General features: G+C 46.0%; 1 protein-coding gene across 5 annotated transcripts in view; it reads left to right on the top strand.

Moving 5' to 3' along the window:
• Window positions 1-24,538, top strand: part of ADGRB1 (adhesion G protein-coupled receptor B1) — a 283,954-nt gene that overhangs the window by 197,874 nt on the left and 61,542 nt on the right. For all 5 annotated transcript variants that reach the window (XM_074830207.1, XM_074830119.1, XM_074830046.1 and 2 more), the window contains exon 19: window positions 18,531-18,634. In XM_074830207.1, the coding sequence (XP_074686308.1) occupies window positions 18,531-18,634 (104 nt within the window). The remainder of the gene's footprint in view (window positions 1-18,530; window positions 18,635-24,538) is intronic.

The following is a 24,538-nucleotide window of genomic DNA, read 5'->3' as shown; positions in this document are numbered from 1 at the left end:
GGTGAAGGTCCTCTGCTGATCCTTCTTCTGGAAGTGGGCAGAGGACCAGGCAGTGTGGGAAGAGAGAAAGGAGTCTTTGGTTTGGCTAAAGCAGGAGTTTCTCTAACAGAGACTTCATGTTCACACAGTGCTTGATATTGTTTAACTAAACAGCTAGGAAAAAAATGGTTAATTTGACGTGGCCAGATACTGCTGTTCCCTGAGCTCTAGGTGTCTGGAGTGTTATCTGGATAACGCAGGGTTGGTGTAAGCCCTTTATCATCCGTGCAAGTATTTTCGCATCTGAGAGTGGGCTTGGCTGCAGGAGGATGCAGCTTCCTTCCCCCAGGCATGTTTTATTATATCTGCAACTAACCTCTCAGATAGTCCTTTGGGGTTTAGGCCTAAAATTGCTTCTTTCGTCCTCTTTCCAACTCCGCTGGCTGCCGGTTGGGTTACATTTTCACAACTCATTTTTTCCCAGCCTGGAGTCAACTCATGAGCGTCGGGATGAGTCCTTTGGCCATCCTGGGAGGAAAGCTAGGGCCTGGCTACCTTCAGAGTCCCCCCACTAAGCAAATCCCTGGGTTTGTTGATGCTGTGGAGCGTTGTTCATCCAGGTCCTCGTGGTACCACCCTCGGTTTCTTGACCGAGTGTCATTCTGAGCAAGCCCACGCTGCCTCCCTTCCCCAGAGGTGGCATCTCGTCATCGTTGGTGTCTGCGGTGGTGACATTTATAGTGCAGTTTTTCATGTGCCTTTGGAGCTCTCAGGACAAGAAGCTCTGTCTGCCTGTGTCATTAATATTATTTATTGCTATAAATCTCCCTTCTGGAGTCTTTGGCCCTGGCAGTTTGAAATATTTGTAACCCTGGTATGGGCACAGCTTCTTTGCAGTGAAAAAGGACCAGGAAAGGCTTGTGGGGGATGAGTGTTGCTGCCCAGGCAGCCGATTCGGACTTGCCAAGGACAGTTTTCCTGGGCTGGGCTCTGAGAGTTGCTCATGTGGTGGGGAAAGGAAGCAGTTTTCCTTGATTTCAATGAAGCTAGGGGCCGAAAGTGCTGTGTTTTGAACCGGTTTTGGAGACAGACATCCCTAAACCATGATGGAACTGTTCAGGTCCAGCTCAAAAACTGGAGTTCAAATTTGACTTCCTCTGTGTCCGATACCGCTTGGACCCTGCTATTTTGACTAGACTGAGGCAGCATCTTGCACTGGTTTGGTACGATTGCTGTTTGACCATCACAAAAGATTAAAAACTCTTAAATTAAGGAACATCGACAGGATTTTGAGGGCTGTATTTTCATTTCGGTTTTATATCATGCCTAGATTGATACGGCAATGGTATTGACATGCTCTGACGCTACACCTGCATAATATCAGTGCTAACAGAGAACAAGGGCAAAAGGAAACTGCAGAGCCACGTGTTTGAACTATGCCTTTGCAAACCATGGCCAGGCTGATTAAGAGTCTTGTGGTGGTGTTTTTTCAATATTTCTTGGCAGTCTTGGCAATTTTTTGGAGGTGGGAAGGAGAGTGGGAGCCTGAGGATGCGCAGGAGAGCCTTTCACTCTTTCGTTGTCTTCTTTGAGTTTGGCTCATGTTGTCTCTTCTGCCTACCAGCTCATGATTGCCTTTTATAAAGTCAATCAAGCTTTAAAGCTTGGTTCTCCCAGAACTTAGGAACGTAGTAAGACCGTACAAATATATCTCTTCTCTCTCTCGCGCTCCTAGCCTCATCTGCAGAGACAGCACTGATCAGAATTAGGCATCTGAGCTCAGCTCTCATTTCTAGTGTTAGCAAAGGTTGAAGGGTGTTGGTGGCAAGAAGTTGTAGGGACGCTGAGTTTGTTATGTCCGTGCTGAATTTTTGGAACATCTCATCTCCACGGTGGTGTTTACTGACAGGTGAACCATTAGCTGGAAGGGTTGTACAGCACCTGTATATTTTTTGGGAGGGGTATTGTAGCAGACCAAACTGCAGAGCTGACTTGGAAGCGTGCTGGCAAGGCAGGTGAGTGTACGAGCAGCGAGCAGCCCTGACCCTATGATATCCCAGAATGTTGCAAGAGGCTTTGTTCATTGTTATCTCCAGTCTGCATGAATGCAAGGCACCTTTTGTGGTGTGCTTCCTACCTAAAGGGACAACGGCTTCTGAGCTCCTCTCTCAACTCACAACATTTACCTTTTTTCCTGAAAACATCCCAAAGTTGTGTGTGCAGCAGAGGGGAAGAAATCCTTTTACCCTGGGGAAATAACAAAGCATGGAGAGTAGACTTTCAGTGTATGTCTTGGCTGAGCAGGCTGTGGGAAGGGAATCAACATGCAGATCTGGTGTGATCTTGCTGTATCTTCAAGATCTTCCCTCTGAAAAGATTGCCCTGTGCTGTGTGAGGTCTGTGTACTTCACGGAGAGTATGCAGATATAAGGTGGGTTATTTTAGGGTCCTAACACTCTCTGGGGCCTTGCTTGCACAGGGAATAAATCCAGGTTTTCCAGCAGCACACTTTTCCCCCGTAAAAATATTGATGTTAATGAATTAAAATATTTTGTAAGGGTGTAGCAGTTCTGACAACATTTTGATGGAAAATTATAGCAGTGTTTCACTTAGATAAGACTGGAGCACTTTATTTGGAGATGAACACTTTAACATTTATATTCTACCATCGTTTATCACGTGAGATTTGGAGTCTGGATAAGAACAAAACCTTTTGCATACCTTGAGAACAGCCAGTTCTCACATTTAGAGTAGTTTTCAGGTTTTGTTGACAATGATGCTGTTTCTCCTGCAATATTAACTCTTTAATTCAAAAGTTGGACTTTTTCTGCTGAAGGGACGTTCTCAGTTTTACCCAACTCGAAGTCTTAAGGCATCAAACTACGGCCAGTTTGTACAGGAGTCTAGGGAAGAGTTTATTAGACTGGTGTATCTGGGTGTATTGGCTAGGCTACAGCCAGAGCTGTTTCTGTGCCTGTAAGTGAAATGGTGACCTTGGGCTAATCACTTCATTGTTTTCTGCTTCCGTTTCTCCAGCTGCATCACCCTTGCAGGTGACATCCCAGGCTGTGTGCATCCATATTTGCACAGTGCCCCAAGCCTGAAGGGTGCTACAGAAAGCACCAAGTGCTGTCATTTCCCTGACAGAGCATTAGGAACCTCCGCTTGCTCGGTTAGCAAGAGCCGTGCCAGGGTGAACATTGCTGAGCTGTGAACATTTGGGCTTTTGAGGTCCAAATCCTCTGCAAGCCTCCCGTGCTTGTGCCGTTGGCACCTCTTCCTGCAATCAGCCGTCCTCTCTGGGATGCTGCTGCATGTAAAGTGTCTCTCAGGAGGTGATTGTGCCTCTTGCTGCGGAGCCCTTGAACTGGAAATGTTTCCTAAGATTTTCTGGGGATTTGTGCTGGTACTGCTGGACTCTCCCCAGGTATGGAGAGGCCAAAGTGGGAGTGATGAAGGGATGCTCCAGCCGGAGTCCTGCTCGTCTCAGGAGAGCTTTGTGCTGAGGTTGGGGAAGGTTATGGTGTGAGTGCTGCTGGGGATTTCTGAGGTTCGCCCATCTCCTGCTCCACAGCAGGAGCAGCTGCTGTGTTTTCTCAGGGGTGCCTTTCCCCAGGGTCTGTGGCAGCCCGTAGCAGCAGGCTGCGATTCTGCAAATCTTTGCAAAGCTTGTCTTTCCTTTGCTCAGCAGGGATACTCTTTTCACTAAACCTGGTGTAGCCCCGCTGAGTTTCAGCAGGCACTGATAGCATGGAGAAGATAGGGTACGAACCACCTGGGCAGACAGTTTTCCCCTCCCACTCTCTCTCATAATACAATTAGGAAGTAGAGAGGATGTGTGATGACCTTAGATGGCCAAATGGGCCAACCCACAGTCTAGCTCGCTCTTAAAAAGTTGCATTATTTTTCAAACGTGACCTCTTAGCATGGGGGCTGAATTGTGACCCTACATCGCCTCTTTGCTGGAGGTCACCTGCTTTTAAATGTTTGCTTTGTCATCACTGACTCGAGTGTGAATTACAGAGAGAATTTGGGCTAAATCTCATTTGAGTTTGGAGAGGACCCGGAGTCAATGCACAGATGATTTATGTTGGATTTTTAGAGGAAGGGGACTACTGATAGAGCTTGTGCTGTGCTCCAGGTGCCAGGGAGCAGAGGAACCCTGAGTTTGCTCTTTTGGTGGGGGGTGTGAATGGAGATTGCCATTGCTATATGCTGTGCACAGATATCTAAGAAGGGATCCCATCAGCAAATAAGCAATTGGTGTTTGAACATATGTAGGTAAGGAATCAGAGATGAGACGGTTAGGAAATCCCTCTCAGTTCAGTGCTTCTAGGAGAGACAACACTTGAATATATTAAAAGAAGACAGGTAGCACACAAGGTAATAATAGGAGGATTTGGCTCAGCATAATAAGCAGTCATCCAGCATCCCACCTCCTTCACGGCTGTCTGCGGATTCAGCTGTCTGTCGATCCAGCGGGCAGTTCGGTAGATATTCACAGCTGACAGCTTTCCTCCGCTGAGTTTCTGCTCCGCGCTTGTGGATTCGCTCAGGTCTTTAACTCATGACAAAACTCCAGGCGGTGGGATTGCAGCAGCGTGGGTCTGCAGCTCTTCCCCCGCGAGCCAGAGCCAGCGAGCTCCGCACAGCCCTGGCACTGACTCTTCTGCAGGCGAATGCTGCATCACCCTGTATCTCTTCATCTGAAGGGGACGTGGGAGAGGAACATGATCAAGTGGCTGGGAGCTTAAAACCGTTGTGGGATTCAGTGCTTCAGCGTGAGTAATACCAAGCCAAATTCACCCTTCGGTGTAAAGGCAAGAGCAGCACTGGCATTAACCAAGTGACCTCAGGAGCAGACCAGGGCTGAGGTTAGTCCCTTGTCTTCAGCTGAAATTAAAGACTCACCATGCGCGTCTGGGATACTGCGTGTCCAGGCGTTCCTGAGGGGTTTGCTGCTTATTTTGAGCTGCAGTGCTTAATGGCTTGTTGCCATGAAGGCAGCTTAGCAAGCGTGACAGCTGCCCTGTTACCCAGCCACAGCTTACCGCTCTGTTAAAGGAGGTGTGGATTTAAGCCAGGACACCAGGGTCTTCCCCTTTCCCACTTTCCTCTTTCCTGAGAGCTTGGAAAGCAGCTCTGAAACTCAGTGCGTGCAGATTTGAGACACTGAGGGCTAGAAATGTGAACGAAGCGGGTGAGCGGTACCTCTCCGGGATGCTCTGCTCTGTGTTTAAGCAGGATGACTGGTACGGTATGTGAGTATGGGAGTGTGTGAGTATGTGCATGGGAGAGGACGATGTGTCAGAGATGTTTGGTGTGGTACCTCCACGCTGATGGTGAGAGGAGGTGAGCGCTCTGAGATGGTTTGAATCTTTTCTGAAAGAAAAAAGACTGAGGGAAAAGAGGATAATAGTCTTCAAATGAGTAGAAGGTAGCTGTGGAAAGAGAGCAATCTGATTTCTATGTCTGCTGGGGATTGGACTCAAATTGCAGTGTGAGAGATTTAATTTAGGCACAAGGGAAAACCTCCCAGGTGCAGGGATAGTCAAGCACTGAGAGCCTAGCCTCTGTCAGCAAAGGTTTTCTTCAACAGGCTTGGGATGATTTAGATGGCTTTGAGGCAGGCGAATGGTGAGCTGAGCTTGTCAGGTCTTTTCCCACCCTCTTGCCTGTAATTCTGTGAGCAAGATCCCCTTTGTGTCTTCTTCTTGCTATTAAAAGAGAAATGTGGCAGAGGTGTGGCCCATTGCTGGGAGGTGGAGGAGCGGGATGAAGGCAGATGGGAAAGCCCTGGTGGGTTAGGACACGTATTTGAAAAAAATCACAGAGTCTGTCCACAGCTGGGGAGACCACCTTACCTGCTTTCCATATCCAGCTGTAGCTGTTGATCCATTGCTATTTTATATTTATCATGTGTTATTTGGACCACCGCATCACCTGTGAGGCTTAGCTGTGGAGCACGACTTCAGCAACCTGCTTAATGCTGAACCAGCCACAAAGCCACCCCGACCCAAAATAGGCGAAATACAGCTGAAATTTCCAGCTGAAATACAAGGATGCTTGGATACAGGCGGGTGCGGGGGCACATGTAAACAGCGCGAGGGCATTAGTCATCGCGATCCGCAGTAAGTCGTGGCACATCTGCCGTTGTCAGGATTGTTTTGTAGGCATTGCACCAAGCAGGGTTTTACAGAGGAGGTTTAAAGCAAAAGTACTGGATAGCTTTCTAGGTGTTTTTTTGGGGAGCTTCTCCCAAGGTAGAGGACGGCGTGGGAGACATCACAAAGGTGCTCGTTTGAAAATGGTAACAAGTGGGTGATGGAGGTTGGGTTTCACGGGCTCATCGGGGTGGGAGTCAGCGCATTAGTGCTAAATGAGATTATGTTCCTTTTCAAAGCACTTCAAGGACTAAGCACATTGTGTTTGAAGAGTCAGTCGAACTGTTAAGTGTTGCTTGTCTTTCTTATAACATTCTGTGCCCCTCTCCGTAGTACTTTGGCTCTGAAAAGCCCATTTTCAGGTAATTTTGGCAAGCTGCTTCACTACTGAGCCCTGTTGTGCCCTGCCTAAAGGCTTAGGTTGCCCTTGAATTGCCATGCAGTGAGACATGGAAATTAAGTCACTATTATTTTTTTACAACAAATGTCTACTCATTTAAACCAAAATTGAATCAGTTTCTGAAAGGCTTGTGCCCTTCATACTGTTGCTATCTATGAATAGCTGAGTGGACAAATCTACTGGCAAGATTTTGACAGTAATGGCAATCTTTAAGCAAAAATGGGCAATATGCGTGGAAAACAAATGTCTGACTTGTAATTATGAATATTTGAGCTTGAAACTTCTCTCTGAATGTTAGAACTGTCTAATCAGGAAACTGGGATTATGCTGTGCATGATAATGGTCAGTCAAAACTAAGTCTACAGCTCGAGTGCTCACTAGCCACCTGCCCTACTAACCAGAAGTATATACAGCATATATTCAATAAATCTGTGAAAGCAAAATGACTCTGCTCTTTTCCCACAAGCAAGACAATGCTTTCATTTTTCATGACAAATTGTTCTTTTTGCTCTTTTAAGTATGGCGATCATGTCAACCACTCCCCAGATGGTTGCTCCCCCAATCCTGCTACTGGGGCCAGTTTTGATCGTGTTTATATCAGCTTGGAACCATTCTGTGATTCTGTTGTAAATCCAAGGGCTGTTACAGTTTTACTTCCCAATCACCCAGCTATGGATCAGATGGACATTGGGGCCAGAAGCTGATTCCTTGAGTGCTGCTTTGAGATCAGTGTCCCATATAGAGGGAATTAGCACTAGTGCCTCCTCAGTAACCATGTGTGTATTGCAGTGGGTGGGCAGAAACGTGCTGGATCCCATGGTTCTACAGATTGCAACGGGAATAAAGCTGTCATTATCATCATAACAGTGTACAGATCGTCTGCTAAATGGCTGAAATCCCATTGTCTCCTTTTCAAAGGCGAGCTCTAGCTACTGAGCCGCTGAAAGCCTCTGAGAACTGACAATGAGCTTGAGACATCTTTTGTTTCAAGGTTGTTGGTTCAACCCTAGTTTGGGTCAGGAGCCATTGCCAGTGCAAGGACCTTCAGTGACCAAACAGTGAAAGCTGGGATGGTCTCCCTGGGTCCTCCAGGAAAGGAATCACAGCTGCAAAGGAACTGAACAACGGCAGTGTTTAGGAGGTGTTTTAGGGATGGCTTGTGCAGTCTTTGCACAAGTGTTCACAGCTCGTGCTTTGGATGAAGCTTCTTCTTAAGGGCTGGTCTTCAGTGGGCAAGGGTGCTAGAAAGGCAAAGAGAAGGCAGGCACTTGTTCTCCATGGTGGTAGGCAGCAGGGTGAGCAGCTTGGGCAGAAGCCTTCCTCCAGACACCATGGCCTCAGGCGTTCCCCCCACTCCTCAGTCAGGTCTCTCCAAAGGGCAGGATGCATGGGCATGGAGGAAGCATGCGTTGCCCATGCTGTGGGGAGAGCTGCCGGTCTGGCATCACTCACCAGCACGACATTGATAGAGTAAAACAAACAGCGGGCTGTTTTGGAATAATTTGGTGAAATGCTGTCACCTGGCATGGAACCAAAACACTGCTTAAATCAGGATAAACACAGTCTGGATTCCACCCTCATTTTCCATTCCCAGTCTGCCATGGAGTTATTTTATTTTAGCTGTGTGTAAATCTTACCACATTTCCCTGCAAGGTGTTCAGCACTGCTGCTGCGAAGTTACTAGAGATGAGGGCACAGTTGTGAAACCGAGGCAAGATGGGTAATGCAAGAACCTTGCAAATCAGTTACGGACTTTAAATTGGTTATCCTTTGTGTAATACACAGAAGGAGCAATCCCAAGCAGGAAGGAGCGGTAAAGAAGGTTCATTTTTAATGTAGTTAGAGCATATGTCCATACTACAAAATAATGCTAGTAATAGTAATAACAATTAAATAATAGAATCACAGAATGGTTTGTGTTGGAAGGGACCTTAAAGATCATCCAGTCCCACCCCCTGCCATGGGCAGGGACACCTTCCACTAGCCCAGGTTGCTCAAAGCCCCGTCCAACCTGGCCTTGAACCCTTCCAGGGAGGGGGCAGCCACAGCTTCTCTGGGCAACCTGTGCCAGTGTCTCACCACCCTCACAGTAAGGAATTTCTTCCTTATTTCTAATCTAAATCTACACTCTTTCAGTTTAAAACTGTTACCCCTCATCCTATCCTTACACTCCCTGATCAAGAGTCCCTCCCCACCTTTCCTGTAGCCCCTTTAAGTACTGGAAGGCCGCTATAACGTCTCCCTGGAGCCTTCTCTTCTCCAGGCTGAACACCCCCAACTCTCTCAGCCTGTCCTCACAGGGGAGGTGCTTCAGCCCTCTGATCATCTTCATGGCCTCCTCTGGACCCTCTTGAGCAGGTCCATGTCCTTCTGATGTTGTGGGCCCTAGAGCTGGACCCAGCACTGCAGGTGGGGTCTCATGAGAGTGGAAATGATAATAGTAATGGTAATGGTAATGGTAATGGTAATAGTAATAAATAGTAATAGTAATAATAATAATTCCATGGGAAAAGCAGCTCTAGCAAGGTCCTGTAATTGTCCCTCCTGTTTAATTGTTATAATGCTCCCTGGCTGTGTCTTGGCTTGTGTCAACCAGCAATGTCCAGCTGTGGTCCAGGGGTTGACATGGTCCATGAATGTTCCACTAGGCAGTATGGACAAGACTCCTCTGTTTTGAACGGGGAGTTTTTATGAATATTATCTATACCATACCACTTTATCTAAGGGGCAATGTAGTGGGTCCTGGACCATTTTATTTTCTAGGACTGACATAGCAAGATAGAGTTTTGCTGCTTACTGCAGTACCTGTGACAGTGATACCGCACAATCTGATTAAAGTTTACTTCCGCCTCTGTTGTATCAGAAGGAAAGAGTGCGTACCCGTAGAGGAATAGGCCATTTTTGGTTATTACCAGTTTTATTGTGAAAAATGGTTTTATTTTCCCTTCAACATGCTTTAAAGGGAAAGGCTGGAACAGAGCAAGTCTTACCATATACATGAAGAGCAAAGATTTAAAAACCAGACACTCCATCTGTCCAGCCCACAAACAGTTAAGCCAAAAGCTCTCTCCTCTCTCTCCTCTATACCTCCTCATGTTAATATTGCACAACAGAGAATGAAATGCTGGTACTTGATTGTTCTGACGTAGCCGTAGGAACCTCCTAAGGCATTTACACATATCAAAAATCTAAGCTGAATTAAGCTTTGGAAGAGAGATGGAGGGCAGTATTATTCTCTTCCATTTCCAGGGGGTCAAAATAGGCCCCTAAGAAGTTAAGGCCAGTGTCTGCAATCTAAAGCAGATCAGTTGAGAGGACTTTGAAAAGATTGGCTTAAATGATGGAGTCACATGTACACAGTTGACCTGTGGGCAAGAGGGGAATAGACCTCCGCTCTTCTCACTTGCGGTCCCCTTTCTTGGCACACTGGTTCCCAAACTGCGGCTCACAGAGGGATGAAAAGTGGCTCATGGCTACTCATCAGAGCCCCGTTAAACAGTGATTTCAGTAGCCTGGCCAAGTGAAGTGCAGTGGGAAAGGAGCAGGGAGGGAATAACATGTAGTCTTTTAAATAATGATAGTAAAAAGCGTAGAATCATAGAATGATTTGTGTTGGAAGGGACCTTAAAGATCATCTAATTCCAACCCCCCTGCCATGGGCAGGGACACCTTCCACTAGCCCAGGTTGCTCAAATCCCTGTCCAACCTGGCCTTGAACCCTTCCAGGGAGGAGGCACCCACAACTGTTTGGGAACATCAACAAATATTTGGAAACAGGTGTCTGGGCAGGAGGAGAGTGGTCCTTAGAGTTAATATGAGCCTGATCCAGCCCTCCTTTGATATCAGGACTGGAAATTGAGGCACCGAGAGTGCAGTCTGGTAGTTCAAAGAGTGGCAGCAAGCTGACCGCGGCGTTGATGACTGGCAGGTAGATAATGCGTACTGTTAACTCCTGTAATTCCCCGCCAGCCTGAAGGAAATTATCTTGACAGTTCCTATTAACGAGCAACTGCATGACCACTCCTCTGCCCTGAGAGCTTCATCAAGGCTGTTTACTAAACATAGATTGCCATGTTGTATCTTGAGAGCAGACTCAATACTGAGTGAAGAGTTAGCGGTTGTTAATAAATAGTAGCACGTTAACATGTCTCTCTGGGTGATTTTTGTGTACTGTAATTACATGGAATTGCCTGTTAGACTGGCCAAATTACATAAAAGGGGCCCTCAGCTCCACAAATGCATTCCCGATAATGGGTGACTATTAGCTTTGACATGAGAAGCCTGTAGTTATGATACAAAGGAAGCAAAACAAGGTAGTAATTCTCTGGATCTGTCTTGCAGTGGCATGTGCTGAGCTGAGGAGGTTGTCGAGTTGTTCCAGAAAGAAGTTGTGAAAAGATTATTTATTAATGATGCCACTAAGTGATCATCGTTCAGGGATCGCAAAGCCCTCCTCAGAGGTTAGAAGACGGAGAAGAGAAGGCTCTGGGGAGACCTTATGGTGGCCTTTCAGTATGTAAAGTCTTATAAGAAAGATGGAGAAAGACTTTATACCAGATTTTGTTCGGGATGGAGTTAAATTTTTCTGTAGTGGCTTGTATGCTGCTATGATTTGGATTTGTGCTGAAAACAGTGTTGATAACAGAGGGATGTTTTAGTTATTGCTGAGCAGTGCTAACACAGAGTCAAGACCTTTCTGCTTCTCACATTGCTCCACCAGCAAGGAGGCTGGGAGCACAGAAGAAGCTGGGAGGGGACACAGCTGGGACAGCTGACCCCAACTGGCCAAAGGGATATTCCATATGACATCATTATCCACAATAAAACTGGGGAGTGGCAGTTGGCAGGGACTGCTGTTGCTCGGGGACTGGCTGGGTGTTGGGGTCACCATTAGCCGGGGTCCTTACTTCTCTGTGCGGGAACAGGAACGACACAACACCAATATGATGATCAGATCGTCCTCCTTTATTTCCCAATCCTGGTTGCATTTATATTCTACTAAGTTCCGTACACGCGCTCATCTATCTTCTAATAGGCTACAGGTCATCTGCACGTGCTGTTCATGCGCCTCTACAAGCATTTGCATTGGTTAATTGCAATTAGTATGTAAAGCCCAAAACTTGCCAAAAACTCCCTTATCTCATACCCTGTTTTGCTCAGACTTGTGTGCTTTTGCTGACCACAGATGTTTCTCACTTACCTGCTATTTTGTGTGTTTTTGTCAGCCTTATTTTGCTGGCCTTGTCTTCGTCCTTGCATTCTTCTGCCTGCACTAACTTCCCTCCAGTGCGGCCCAGACTCCTACAGCTGGGCATCGGTTGGTTGGTAGTGAACAATTGCTTTCTTTTGCATCACTTGCTTTGCTTCGGTTTTGGTTTTTTTCTCTGTCTCTTTGTTAGCTTTCCCCCTCCTTTTTTCAAATTATTAAACTGTCTTTATTTCATCCCATGAGTTTTTGCACCATTACCCTTCTGATTCTTCCCCCATCCCACGAGCAGCTGTGTGGTGCTTAGCTGCCCCACGAGGTTAAACCATGACAGCAGGACCTGTAGCAACAGACACTGGAACAGGTTGCCCAGAGAAGTTGTTGATGCCCCCTCCCTGTAGGTGTTCAAAGTCAGGTGGAACAGGGCTTTAATCAACCAGATCTAGTGGAAGATGTCCTTGCCCAGGGCAAGGGGGGTTGGACTAGATGATCTTTGAAGGTCCCTTCCAACCCAAACCATTTTATGATTCTATGAAAAAATGTTTTGGTGCCTCCTCACTGCTCCTCTGCTTTGAGTTGAGTGAACCCTGTAGTCCCTCTGATAATGCTGACCCAACAAAAGAGATCCTTTCATCTGTGGCCCAATTCTACCTTCACTAATTCCCTGCCACTGTCCATATTTTGAGGTCTATCAAAAAGAGCTTGTGCCCTGCTCTTCCTTTCTCCCTGTCTTGCAGTTAGCGCAAGAAATGTGTCTTCTGGGAGGTGAAAACTAAGCCTTCCCTTGAACAACTCCATCTGTATCTGTAAGTTTACCTTTGGCCCCTGCATCTGGACATCAGTGCTACCTTTTAGGAGAGTGGTGGGGTATGAAGAGCACCTGCTTATTCAGTGGGTGTTCTCCCTGTGTGTGCCTGCCTCACATTTGCTCCTTCTGTGGGTAAGGACAAAGCTTTGCTCCTCTTGGCTCTGCAGAGTCCCTGGAGGTGAACACATACATCAGCTCTACCTTTGTCAGCTGAGTTGTGTCAAGAGCCTGGTTCTCACCCAGATGAAGGTGTCATCACTCATTACCAAAGTCCCTGAAAGACACCGTATATTGCTGTGAACTGCTGCCCTTTGGGGTGGCTGCTCTCCTTTTGTCCAGTGGTTGTACTGGGGTAGAGTATACAGCTGGTGCTTTAACATACATATACATAGGGCCTGTATATACCATGAATATACAAAGGGCCTGAGCCTGAATGAGAAACCCAGAATCTAACCGAATGGGAATTTACAAAGAAATTCAGGATTTTTTTTTGACAGATGACAAGATCATGTTCACCTCTTCATCATTCAACCCTTCTCAGTTGTTTTCTTACAGCACTGACATACACCCCTTTGTTTAGAAAGCCATTCACTTTTGTGAGTACTGCTAAAAGCATGATTTTGCAGCAATTTTTACAAGCTCCCTGCTTTGACAAGAGTTGTCCAACCAGCAACAAAATCAATACCATGTGGCTTAAGAACCTTCTCAAGAATCATGAAAAGCCTTTAGGCCAGTGGTACCCAGTAAAATGGCTGCTGAGCAATTCTTGGAGTAAATCACACCCTCTTCATCCAGTTCTTTGTCAAAAGAGTGCAGTGAGTCTCATTGCTTTGAAGTCATGGCCTGTGAGGAGAGGTAGAGGGATCTGAACTTGCTTGGTCTTGCAAAGACAAATGTAAGGGGCGATCTAATCACAACCTACGGGTATCAGAGGGACAATTACAAAAATTATAAAACCAAACCCCTCTCACTTGTGCCTGATTATTTAACAAGTGGAAAAGCCACAAACTGTAGGGAGGTTCATGTGCGACCTTAGGAAAAACCCTATCACCAGGAGAGTGGTGTGTCCCTGGCATGGACACCAGAGGGATGGGAGCTCTCCATCTTTGAGAATTTCCAAGACTCATCCAGACAAAACCATGGTCAGCCTCACTTGATGTTAGTGGTAGTCTTACTCCAAGCAGTAAATTGGATTAGAAAGCTCTAGATGTCCCTTGCAACCAGTACTTCTGTAATTCTATGTGAGTTTTTAGTTTCAAATGTGCAGGAAATCAGGCTCAAGGCAACCATTCTGAATAGTAAACAGATTTCTAAAAACAGACAAAGCCCAGTGCCCCAAATTCCAAACTCGTATGCCTGTGTTTAATTTAGGAGCAAAAAAGGTTTTTAATTTTTTGGTGACTTTATTAGTATAATGTTGTACCTATAAAGACTTTTTTCAGCCTTTCTCTGTATCAAGGATGGACAAAACAGAAAGAACAGCTTGCTTGTAACGTCTCAGGCAAACTGCATGGCCTTAAGAAATGCCATTTTTGACTTTGTTCTAATTGGAGCCTGTTTGACCCTGGAGCCAGAGCAGGGTAATGGAACAAGCACAACTCAAATGAAGTTGCTTTTCACAGTGTTATGCAGAAAACAAGAGAAGGAAAGAGAAATGCAGAGAGTGTATAGGGGGGAAAGCCAGAGAGATGCATTAAGAGCAAGAAGAAAAGACAGAATATGTCATGGAAAATGGCCAAAGGAAAGGAGGAAAGAAGACAAAGGAGAGAAAAAAAAATGAGGGAGAAAGGAAAAGAAGGAAATAGAAGAGAAGAAGGAAGCAAAGTGAAATTATAAAGAAAAGGAGGACTGTCCTTCTGCCCTGCCAGGCAGAGTGATGAGGTAGTAGGACAGCAAGCAGCCCCAGGCAGTGGCACTCGTTATTTCCATCCCAGCTGATGTCATTGATTGCTTCTCTTCTCCCTTTTCATGCTTGGTGACAGAATTGCAGGACTTGTGACTTGTAACAACCTGCTCTGTTCCTGCTTGGCCCAAGCAACGATTTTCGTTCCAGCTCCTACCGGGCACTGATTCATCTGTGTTTCAGGGTGCTTCTGGATGGCACCCATCAGCAGACATGGGGAGGGGTGGGGCAGAGTCTGTGCCATCTGGGACCATCTCCAGTCCAAACAGGTGGAAACTCTGTTCCAGGACTGTCTTTCGCAGACAACCAGTTTGCTCATCAGCTGTGGTGCTGAGAAACTCCCATAGGACTGTTTTCTCTCCTACCTTGAGAATGCTTTGCTCTTTTTCTGTTGGTAGCAGCTTTTAAACCAACCTTGCTTTCCCCCCTTGTTCTCCTCCAAGGAAATTTCCCTTGCAAGGCTCAGATCCTACAGCATCCAACCACCTTCTGTCAGGGGGTTTAATTAGTCAGAAGAAATAAAACAAACGATGCTTTGTTTGCCAAAGGGAAGAAGTGGGGGAGGGGGAAAGGAATATAGGGAGGACAAAGAAACCTTAATAATGAAGAAAGAAAACAGAATCCTAAACTACATGGGACTAAGCCTTTAGGACTTCCTATTCCCAAAGGACCGAGCTCCAGTTCTTATTGCAGCCAGTGTTTTTTATGGCTATCTACCCTCATGATGCCAACAGAAATCCCATCAGGGCTGGAGCAACCATCCCTCCTCTGTAGGGAGAAAGAATGGGCTTCATAGCATCTCTTCAGCAAAAGTCCTTCTGTTGGGCATGGGTTTTGTGAAAGTTTGGCTGAAGGATAAAGGAGGTGCGGATCAGGGTCTTTTCTGTGGGAAGGGCTGCAGATAGACACCAGCTATTGCCCACAAGTCTGCCTTCCACTTGGCTGGTTGTCATTTGTGTAATACCTTGCCAGTGAGCAAACATCTGACCTAGGAACGGTCCAGTACATGCAACCTCTTATTTAGGAGAGTGTTATGTGTGATATGGGAAAGGGGATAGGGAAGGGAGTGAAAGAACCTGAGGTTGTTGGGGGTGGAGGGATGTCAGAGAGGATGTGGAAGGGAGGGGAGTTACAGTTATTGTGTTGGAGAAACAGAGATGTAGTCCACTCATCTCTTAAAATCCAAACTCCATTTCTTCAGTTACTCTCAGATGGTTTAGGAATGAGTTATATGTTGGGCTTTTTTGCTTTAATGGAGCTCCTCCCCCACTTTTATCCAGTTATCCATGAAAAGTCAGTGAAATGAGACCTACTTAAATCAAATGTCACAACTGATGCTCATCCCAGGCCACCATTTGTGTGATGTGAACTCATATTGTCGAAAGGGGGGAGCAGGGAGAGAAAAAGGGTTGGGAGTGAGTGTGGAGCAAGCGAGCAAGGAACAATCCATGGCTGAGTAGCTTGTGCTTCACAGTGCGTTTCTCACAAACATGCATCTCTGGGGTGGGACAGGGCTGTTGCCCACCTGGGTTCTGCAGTGGGGGAAACAAACGTGACTAAGGGAGAAGCTGTGGCTTCACACTGGAGACTGCATTTCTCTCTCCCATACCTTACCCCAGTGCCTGACTAAGTCAGAGCCTTCTGTTCACAGAATAAAGTCCCTTCCACATTTCAATTTATAAGGATATGATATTTCAGCACTCATGGTGCCTGGAATATGTCCAAATTCAATTGTGTTGGATGGAAGATGAATCAAAATGTTGATATTTTCATTGAAATTTCTTTATGTTTACCTAGTTCCCAAAAAATTGCTTCTAACCTTCCTCAAATATTTGGCAGGTGTAAATTCTCAGGGTGGGAATGAAGTCATATGAGTTGATGTTAAAAATCACCGCGATCCAAGTCTCCGTTGGAGCTTAGAGGAAGAATCCACATGTGAGCTGAAATATTTTCCACGAGCATTTTGGGAAGTTCTAGGTGGAGGGAAATGCAGGAAAGGTCCCAGTGGATGGATTGGTGAGGCTCAGTGCCATGTTATTCTTGCAGTTTCTGCACAATGGCTGGTAGTATAAAGGGCTAAGATATTGCTGGAAATCCAGTTCCATAATTTCGGCAAGTTGAATTAGAATCGGCATCCAAACCCTTTGTATGTATCTATGGTGTAGTTTTGAAGAGTCCTAAGCCTCCTGTTTCACAGAGCAAACTCAAGGAAGCTGTACAGGCATGCTGGGGTAGTGACGTGTCAGAGCTAATGTGGTCAGAAGGGAGGGGACATTGCAGAGAGGTAGCACCACACTGCAGTGCAGTTTGGCTTCCAGTCTGTAGCTGGTCTGCATCCAGTAAAGATCCCTTAATCAACCTGTGCTCCTTCGGGTATAAATGCCAGTTGGGCATTCAAGCCACTGAATGTGTCACTAAATTTTGTCTTGGATCCCTTAAGCTCTTGTGCCAGCCTTCCCAATAGCTCCTGTGGGGTTCACTGCAGCAGTATGGCGAAAGTCTTGATCCACATTAATTCCCCCCAATGGGATTTAAAATGGGAGAGGTGCCCTTGGTCATAATATGCAGGTAAGGAGGATCTTCCCAAGCCCTTCAAAATTCAGGGACAATTAATCTCAGCTCCCTATGTATCGGGGTTGTTTGTCTCTTCTTCATGGTGGGGTCTGTGGAGTAAACATGTAGTGACTGTGGGCCTTGAGTCAATGGACACATGCTTGCTTTGCCCATGTGTTGAGCTGGCCAGTCTCCACATAAGTATAGCACTGAGCCTTGCCTAATATATTTTGCTTTGCAGAAGGCTCAGTAGCCTGGAACAGAGCTGCAGTAGCCTCAGCTTTGTGGCATCCCACTGATTGGAAGTTCAGGTTGAGCAGCCTTGTGCCTGCCAACAAAATGGTGTAGACAAGTCCTTAGAGGACTGCCTGTTCCATTCCCAAATTCATGCATAATTGCATGGGGCTTGTTTTTTCCTATGCTAAGCCCTCGCTATGTCAGAAACCATCTCATCTCCATGGCTGTGGCGATATGTGTTGGTACTACGCCAACCTACTGACAACCTTAACTGTGCTCCCACACCTCTGCATATTGCCTAATCACTCTAAATAGAGGGTTCTCGTGTGTCTGCTGCACGGTGGGTCTCTGCTTCTCTGCCTTCACGACAGCAGAGATCACTGATGTGGAAACGAGAAACGTGCCAGAAAAAAAGCCGCAGCAGAGAAATCCATGTGGGATCCAGATCCTCACTCCAAGCTGAGAACAGGGCGAGTTTAGTGATATTAGACTGGCAGATGTTGGCTGGTTACACAGTCAGTCCCAGTGATGCAGAGAACTAGATTAGGAGAGGTTATAGCATGTGTGTTTGTTCCTGACATTACAAGAGTTGATGACCAGCAGATCTTTTGTGTTCAGACAGGAAAGGAGAACGATTCCACACCAGATGTTCCCGTAAGGACCCCTGCATACGAAGAAATACCTTGTGTAGTAGTGTAAGAGTAGTGAAGTGATGGATGATGTGACTGGATGCTGGGTCTTTGGGGAGGATATACATCTTGTTTTTTCTTTGCTTGCTTCATCTCTTCCTTTTCCAGATGGGTGTTTGTAGTTGGTGAAAGATTTTCACCTTCTTTTCATCCTCCAACCTTCATCGCTGCCATTCCCAGAAGATCTCATTTGTAATTGTTCTAGTATAGGCACTGCCTTCTGCTATTGCCTCATTAATTACCTTCAAAGTTTCACACTGGATCAAGGGCCTGATCCTCCTCTTGCAACCCATGCCTTTTACACACCTGCTTTGCCGTGGATAATGGAGTTGTTACCCAGACTTAACACTGGTGTGTGTGTGAGCAGACTCAGGTCCAAAAAAAGGCTGGGTCAACCAGAAATAGATCCTGGTCTTCTTTCATCTTTATTTGTATGTGCAGTGCGATGTGAAGGTCAGGTGAGTTGACACAATTAGGAAGAAAGTTCTTGCCATGAAATTGAGCTGGTAGCGTTTGCTAAGCATCTTCTCTCTCTTTTTTTTTTTTTTTTCCCTTTTTTTTTTTTTTAATGTCTTACTTTCTCTCTTTCAGAACATGGAAAAGGTGCTGGTCCCTTCTGTCACGTTAATTGTAGGCTGTGGAGTATCTTCGCTGACACTTTTGCTGTTGATTATCATTTATGTCTCTGTTTGGAGGTATGGCTTTCATTCTCTTCTCTTCTTGTTGGGGAAAGTAACTGTCTCTTGATCTACATGGATCCTGGAGGTTTTGCTCTCCTGTTTTGGGTGTCTGGTGCCTGAGGAAGAACCATTTGGTAATGAGTGGGTCCTGCAAAAAGTCATCGTGGTGGCTTAGTTGGCATTATTCTTTCCTTTCAGAGCCAGAGAAATTAGTACAGTGAAATTAGTGCCATGACCCCATGTAGTCGCATTGTTCCCTTTTCAAAAGCCTTGCGCTCTTTTAGATGCCTTCACATACCCCAGGAAACCTTGTTCGCGGAGAGGTGGATGTGCACTGCCTCCCGGCAGCCTGATTGCTTCAAGGTGTTCCCAGTTGGGTCTTTGATAACATCAAAACATCCACCACCCATTATGAAAACATCTGGCCTGAAGACAGCACTTTTCAGGAGCTTAAGGATGAGAAACCACATGGTCTAAATAACTCTCCAACCTCTTAGCTATGTTTTGCCTTTAGCTTCAGATGCATATGGGATCCCTCAGTACATCCTATTGCAGAGAGCTCCTGTACACTTATAAGCAGGTCAGGTGTAACCTTAAATTTTATCATTTATAGAAGCTGAAGTGATTTTGTGGCAAAGTTTTATTGAACAAAGGCCCACATTGGCCCATGCCCCTGTGGCTAGATACATTTTGGTGGACTGTATAAGCTGGAGGACCTGAGGCGTGCAAGGGATTCTCCCCCTATACTGCACTGAACAAGGTCTGAGTTCATACTCCAAGACCCATGCCTTTCCTAAACCCATGGCAAACATGCTGAGAACTTCATGATTCTGAGATAAATAAAACAAAGAAAATCAGAACCAGGTGAATGACTGTGAAATTGAAATGGAGTGGTTACAGAGCATATACTGTTTGGATATTATTGGTGACCCTTTTGGGAGAAGGGGTCAGTCTGAGGCTCTTACTTTGTCAAGTGATTCTTCTTAGTAGGAAGGAAAGGGTAAATTCAGTTCAGAGTTGTGAATTGAGATAATTTTTTCTACCCTTTGCTAGAGGAAAGAAACAAGAGAGTAAAAAATGAGAAAAAATGCATCTTTTTTTGTTGATACTGTGACAGTGCATAGTGGCTAGTTAATTATGGCAAGTGCTACGAGCTGAAGACTGATCATAATAACGTTTATCTAGAACTCAGGTTTTTCCGTGCCTGGGGTATCATTGGACCTGCTCAAGTCCTTGTCCTCTCCTGCTTTTCCTCAGGCTGGGCAGCACTGGGCAGCGCTGGTAGGTGACTTACTGGTGTCACTGGTGTCAGGATCAAGTGGAAAGTTAGGATAGAAGAGTAAAGAGCAAGTGTTCGAGCCTCACCCTCTCTTGCCTATCAGAAACAAGTTCAGGATCTGAAACCCAAGTTCAGACATGAGGTTGAATCAGTTTGGAGCATGCCAGAGTCATTTGGAATAACATGATGTATTTTCTTCCAGGAGTGTGCCCCTCAATATTTACTGTTATTGAGGACAGTAAAGTTAATTGCCTGCCCTGTTTAAAATATGCTCTTTTTAATTTCTCATTCCAGCCTTTGCGTTATGCCTATGCCCAAAATGATCAGCATGAATGGGGAGACATGTTTATGGGAGGCTTGAATGGGTATTTCTGAGCTAGCCAAGGATGGACATGCATTTCCAAGTGATCCTGAGACCAGCTATATCTTGATTAAAGGGCTCTCTATCCTAAGTCTCTTTGTGTAAATATTTGTAAAGCATGATCAAGTGATCTCTAGAACTTCTCTTTGGTGCGCTGAGTTTGTTTCATTTCTTCTCTGTAGATCATGTTTTCATGTTTTCTAAACTTTGCATCATTCCTGTGGCTGAGCCCTGAGCACTCTGTGTGTCCTTTTTATTTTAGGCATAGCTGCTGGACATGAATGTGCTGTCCTATTAATGGTCTCAGGAACATCATATTCAAGTCAACATTATCTCCTGGCTCCCATTTCGTTTTGTCCTAGATGTTATATAGTCTGATAGAGAAGAGCTGGAGGAATCCTTAGAAGTGGGATCAGCAGTATTATTCCAGCTGTTGTTAAAATACAGGAGTGGTATCAAAGTGGTTCTTTTTTACCACTCAGGGGAGAAACTCCTCATGCCCGGTCTTCTGTGGAGTGCACTCACCAGAACTCAGCTGTTTCGGGGAGCTTTGGCCGGGAAATTTCCCATTCAGACCTCTGGACAAAGGCATCTGGAGCATGCATACATAGACTCTGCTTGAGTATGAAACACTTCTGATGAATAAGCTCACTGAGGCTGACAATCTGGAAACTTTCCCAGAATTTTGCCCAGCTTGGGTTTGTTTATACATGGGAAGCAGAAAGAAAGGGCAGGGAAGAAAGAGAGAAAGGAACATGATAAAGAAAAGGGGGCAGAATAAAAGGAGGTGATCCCAGTTTTGGGCTGCATATCAGAGAGGAAATGAATTTACCCTCCGCTTCTCATTCAAAATCCCCAAATAATGGTTGCTTCTTAGTGGCACCTACTCAGCCATCGGCATGAACGGCATGAGCTTTTTCGTGCAGGCAATCACTTCAGACACAGCCAACTTGGCACAGTCTCACTGAAAACTGGACGTTGTTTCTGTTTGACGGCTGTTGGTGGCCTGTTGGTGGACTCACTCCAGTTCCCAGTAGACAGATGGCTGCAAAAACTCTCCTGCAGATGGTGCATCGCTGGCCTTATTAGCAGTCTCGACAGAGAGGTCAGTGACACAGTGGGCCATGGAAGTGGATTGACCTTGTTACATCTCGGCGGTGGCTGTCCTGGGTCACAGCTGGAGACACGATCTGTGTGTGGGCCACGTGCTCACCACCCACATGGAAGAAGACAGGGAATTGAAAGAAAAAGGTCATCCCTCTTGAAAACTGACATGAAAATGAAAAACTGGGGAGAAAAGGAACTATTGAAGGGTCAGAACAGGTGAAATGACTTAATACTGTGTTTCTCTAAGCTTTGGTTTGCACCACTCCTTTCAAGCAGCTCCTTGACATGCTGGTGTTTCAGGAGTGCCCCGGTGTGTTTTCCATCCCTGAACTCATTGCGGTTCAGCAGCCTCTGAAATCAGTGACCTTTCCATAGCATGGAGATCAATTCTTGCTATCGAATAGCTCTTCCACCAGCCCATCAGCATGTGGGGCACGGCAGACCTTTTTCACTGGCGGCGGCTGGGTGAATGCTGTATAGATATCAGTGCGAGCTTTTCTCACTCCCTGCCCATCGAAGCCTGAGGATTGATTTAGTGGTTGTCAGTGAGCTCTCAAGGGGCTTTTAACACTTGCTTTAAACCCAGGAGCTCTGCCTTTGGCAGAGATGCTGAGGCACTCAGTGGCCCTGGTGGGAGGTAGCAGGAATGAGTAAGTGACTGCACGGAGAAGGATGTGTGTACGCACAGAGAGAAAGCAAGAGTGACTCAGTGTTTGCAGAGAGGAATGGAGTGTAATGGGGACAGAGAGACACAGACTGCAAGGTTTTCCCACCTTCTCCATCTGTCTTGGTTTGCATAGGGCTTCCCCACATCCTGCAGGACCCAGGCCAGAGCAGACGTTCCCTAAATTTGCAGTGAGTTTTCCCCTGCTTTGGTGGCTGAGTACAGCGTATTTTGATAAGTAGGCAGAGTCCATGTATCAGCCAAGGAGTAGCGAGACAGCACCCTGGAGTAGCTCTGCCTTTGCTAGAGATATCTCCTCTGGCAAAAACCATCATGTTCTGTGGTTTTTTTCCTCTCTGATATGAGTTCGTGACTTATTTGGCCAGAGGGTCTGGATAGTAATGGTGATTTCTTTCTGTGGAGCATCCTGCGCTGGAGAAGAGGAAATGGAAGGAAAAAAGCGAGCGTGACAGGAGGCTGTCTTAGCATAACGGGGAAATTCTGACTGAGCTGAAACATAACAAGGAAATGTTTGGTAGACAGGTCAGGCTACCAAGGAGACCTGCGGAACCATTGACCAGGAATGCAGGATTGAATTAGGAAGGTCAGATCTCAGCTGCATTTGAAACTGGTGAGCGATGTGAAAGGCATCAAGAAGGGGTTCTGCAGGTGTGTCAGCACCAAAGGATTACCCAGGAAAGTGTTGGCCCGGTGTTGAATGGGGCAAGTAGCCTAATGGAGAAGGGAGGAGAAAAAGTGAAGGTACTAAGTGCCTTTGTCACCTTTTTCTACTAGCAGCGTTTGCTCACAGGCACCCAAGTTCCTGTACCTAATGGCAGAATCTGGGGAAGAAACTACTACCCACTGCCAAGGAAGAGAGAGCTGAGGCCCATTTCAGTAAGCTGGACATCTGCAAGTCAATGGGTCCGAAGGGGATGCATCGAGGGTGTTGAGGGATCTGGCTGGTGTTACTGTGGAGCCACCCTCCATCATCTGGGGAGGGTCCTGATGGGTGAAAGAAGGCAAATATTACACCTATCTTTGAAAAGGGCAAGGAGGAGGATCCAGAGAACAACTGGTTGGTCAGCCTATTTAGCCCCTGGGAAGGTTAAGTCGCAAGTAGTTATAAAGGTTATTTCCAGGCAAAATGATGGACGAGAAAGCAATTGGGAACAGACAGCGCTGATTTATTGAGTACAGATTGTGCCTGACTGACCTGTTTCCCTTTTGTGATGGGATGACAGGTCTCATGGACAGTGGAGAGAAGTAGGGTTGTATATTTTGATATTACCAAAGCCGTTAACACAGTCTCCCATGCCATCTTTGTATCCAGACCAGGGAACTGTGCACTGGATTGGTGGCTTCTAAGGTGGCTTAATAGCTGGGTGGAGTTCATACAGGCTTAAAGGTTAATGGTCAAAAATTTGAAGCTTAATCAGGAGCTGGTTACTAGTTGCATCTGACAGGCATTGATACTATGGCCAATATTGTTTAATGTCTTCTTTAACAACCTGGACAATGGGGCACAATGCACCTTCAGCAGGTTTGTGGATGATGCCAGACTGGGAGGAGTGACTGATACGCTGGAGAACAGCACTGCTGTTCAGAAGGACCTCAGCAAACTGGAGATACAGGCTGGAGAAATACACAGTCCTGCACCTGGGACAGAATAACCGTGTGGAGCAGGATGGGCCGGGGACTGACTGGCTTGGTAACACCTCCACAGGGGAGGCTTTGCAGGTGCTAGTGGGCAACAATTCAGAAATGAATCAACAGTGCACCTGTGCAACAATGAAGGCCAACATTATACTGGGCTATATAGGCAAGAATATAGCCAACAGGTCAAGAGAATTGATTATTTCCCTCTGCTTGACACTTTTGAAGCCACATCTGGAAAAGTGTGCCCAATATTGGGCTCCCACAATACAAGAGATGTCAGCACATTGGAGCAAGTCCAGTGGATGTTTAGGGAGCTGGAGAACATGGTGTAAAAGGAGACAAAGGGAACAAGACTTCATTAGCTTGGAGAAGAGGAGGCTATTAAGGAAGAGTCATGGAGAAGTCAGACAACTTGTAGAGGTGTACAGTGAAATGTCTAGAGGCACCAGCTGCATCAGGAAAAAATCCAGCTGGTTATAAAGAAAAAAAATCCTTCACCATGAGACGAGTTAAGCACTGTAACGAGTCTTCCAAGAGAGGTGGTGGCATTTCTGTTCTTGGTGATTTTCGAAACTCGAATGAACAAGACCCTGAAAAAACTGATCTGGCTTTGAAATTAGCCCACTTTTGGGCAGAGGGTTGGACTGGGAACTCAAGAGGTTTTTCCCCAACCTAAATTATTCTGCTTCTGTGATTCTACATGTTGTCAACCCATGTTTCGTTCTTTGGAGGTTCAGGGATCTGGGGAACAGGAAGGATTCTCAGTGCGTGAAGGGAATCAGGAGAAAGGAGAAGCTTGTTTAAGGGGGGGAAAAGTCTGAAGACAGCTGGATTATCTTCCCCTACATT

This window comes from Strix aluco, chromosome 1 (assembly GCF_031877795.1).
Source record: "Strix aluco isolate bStrAlu1 chromosome 1, bStrAlu1.hap1, whole genome shotgun sequence".
NCBI lineage: Eukaryota > Metazoa > Chordata > Aves > Strigiformes > Strigidae > Strix > Strix aluco.
Note: the sequence above shows the minus strand (reverse complement) of the source record. Positions and strands in the feature narration are given on the sequence as shown.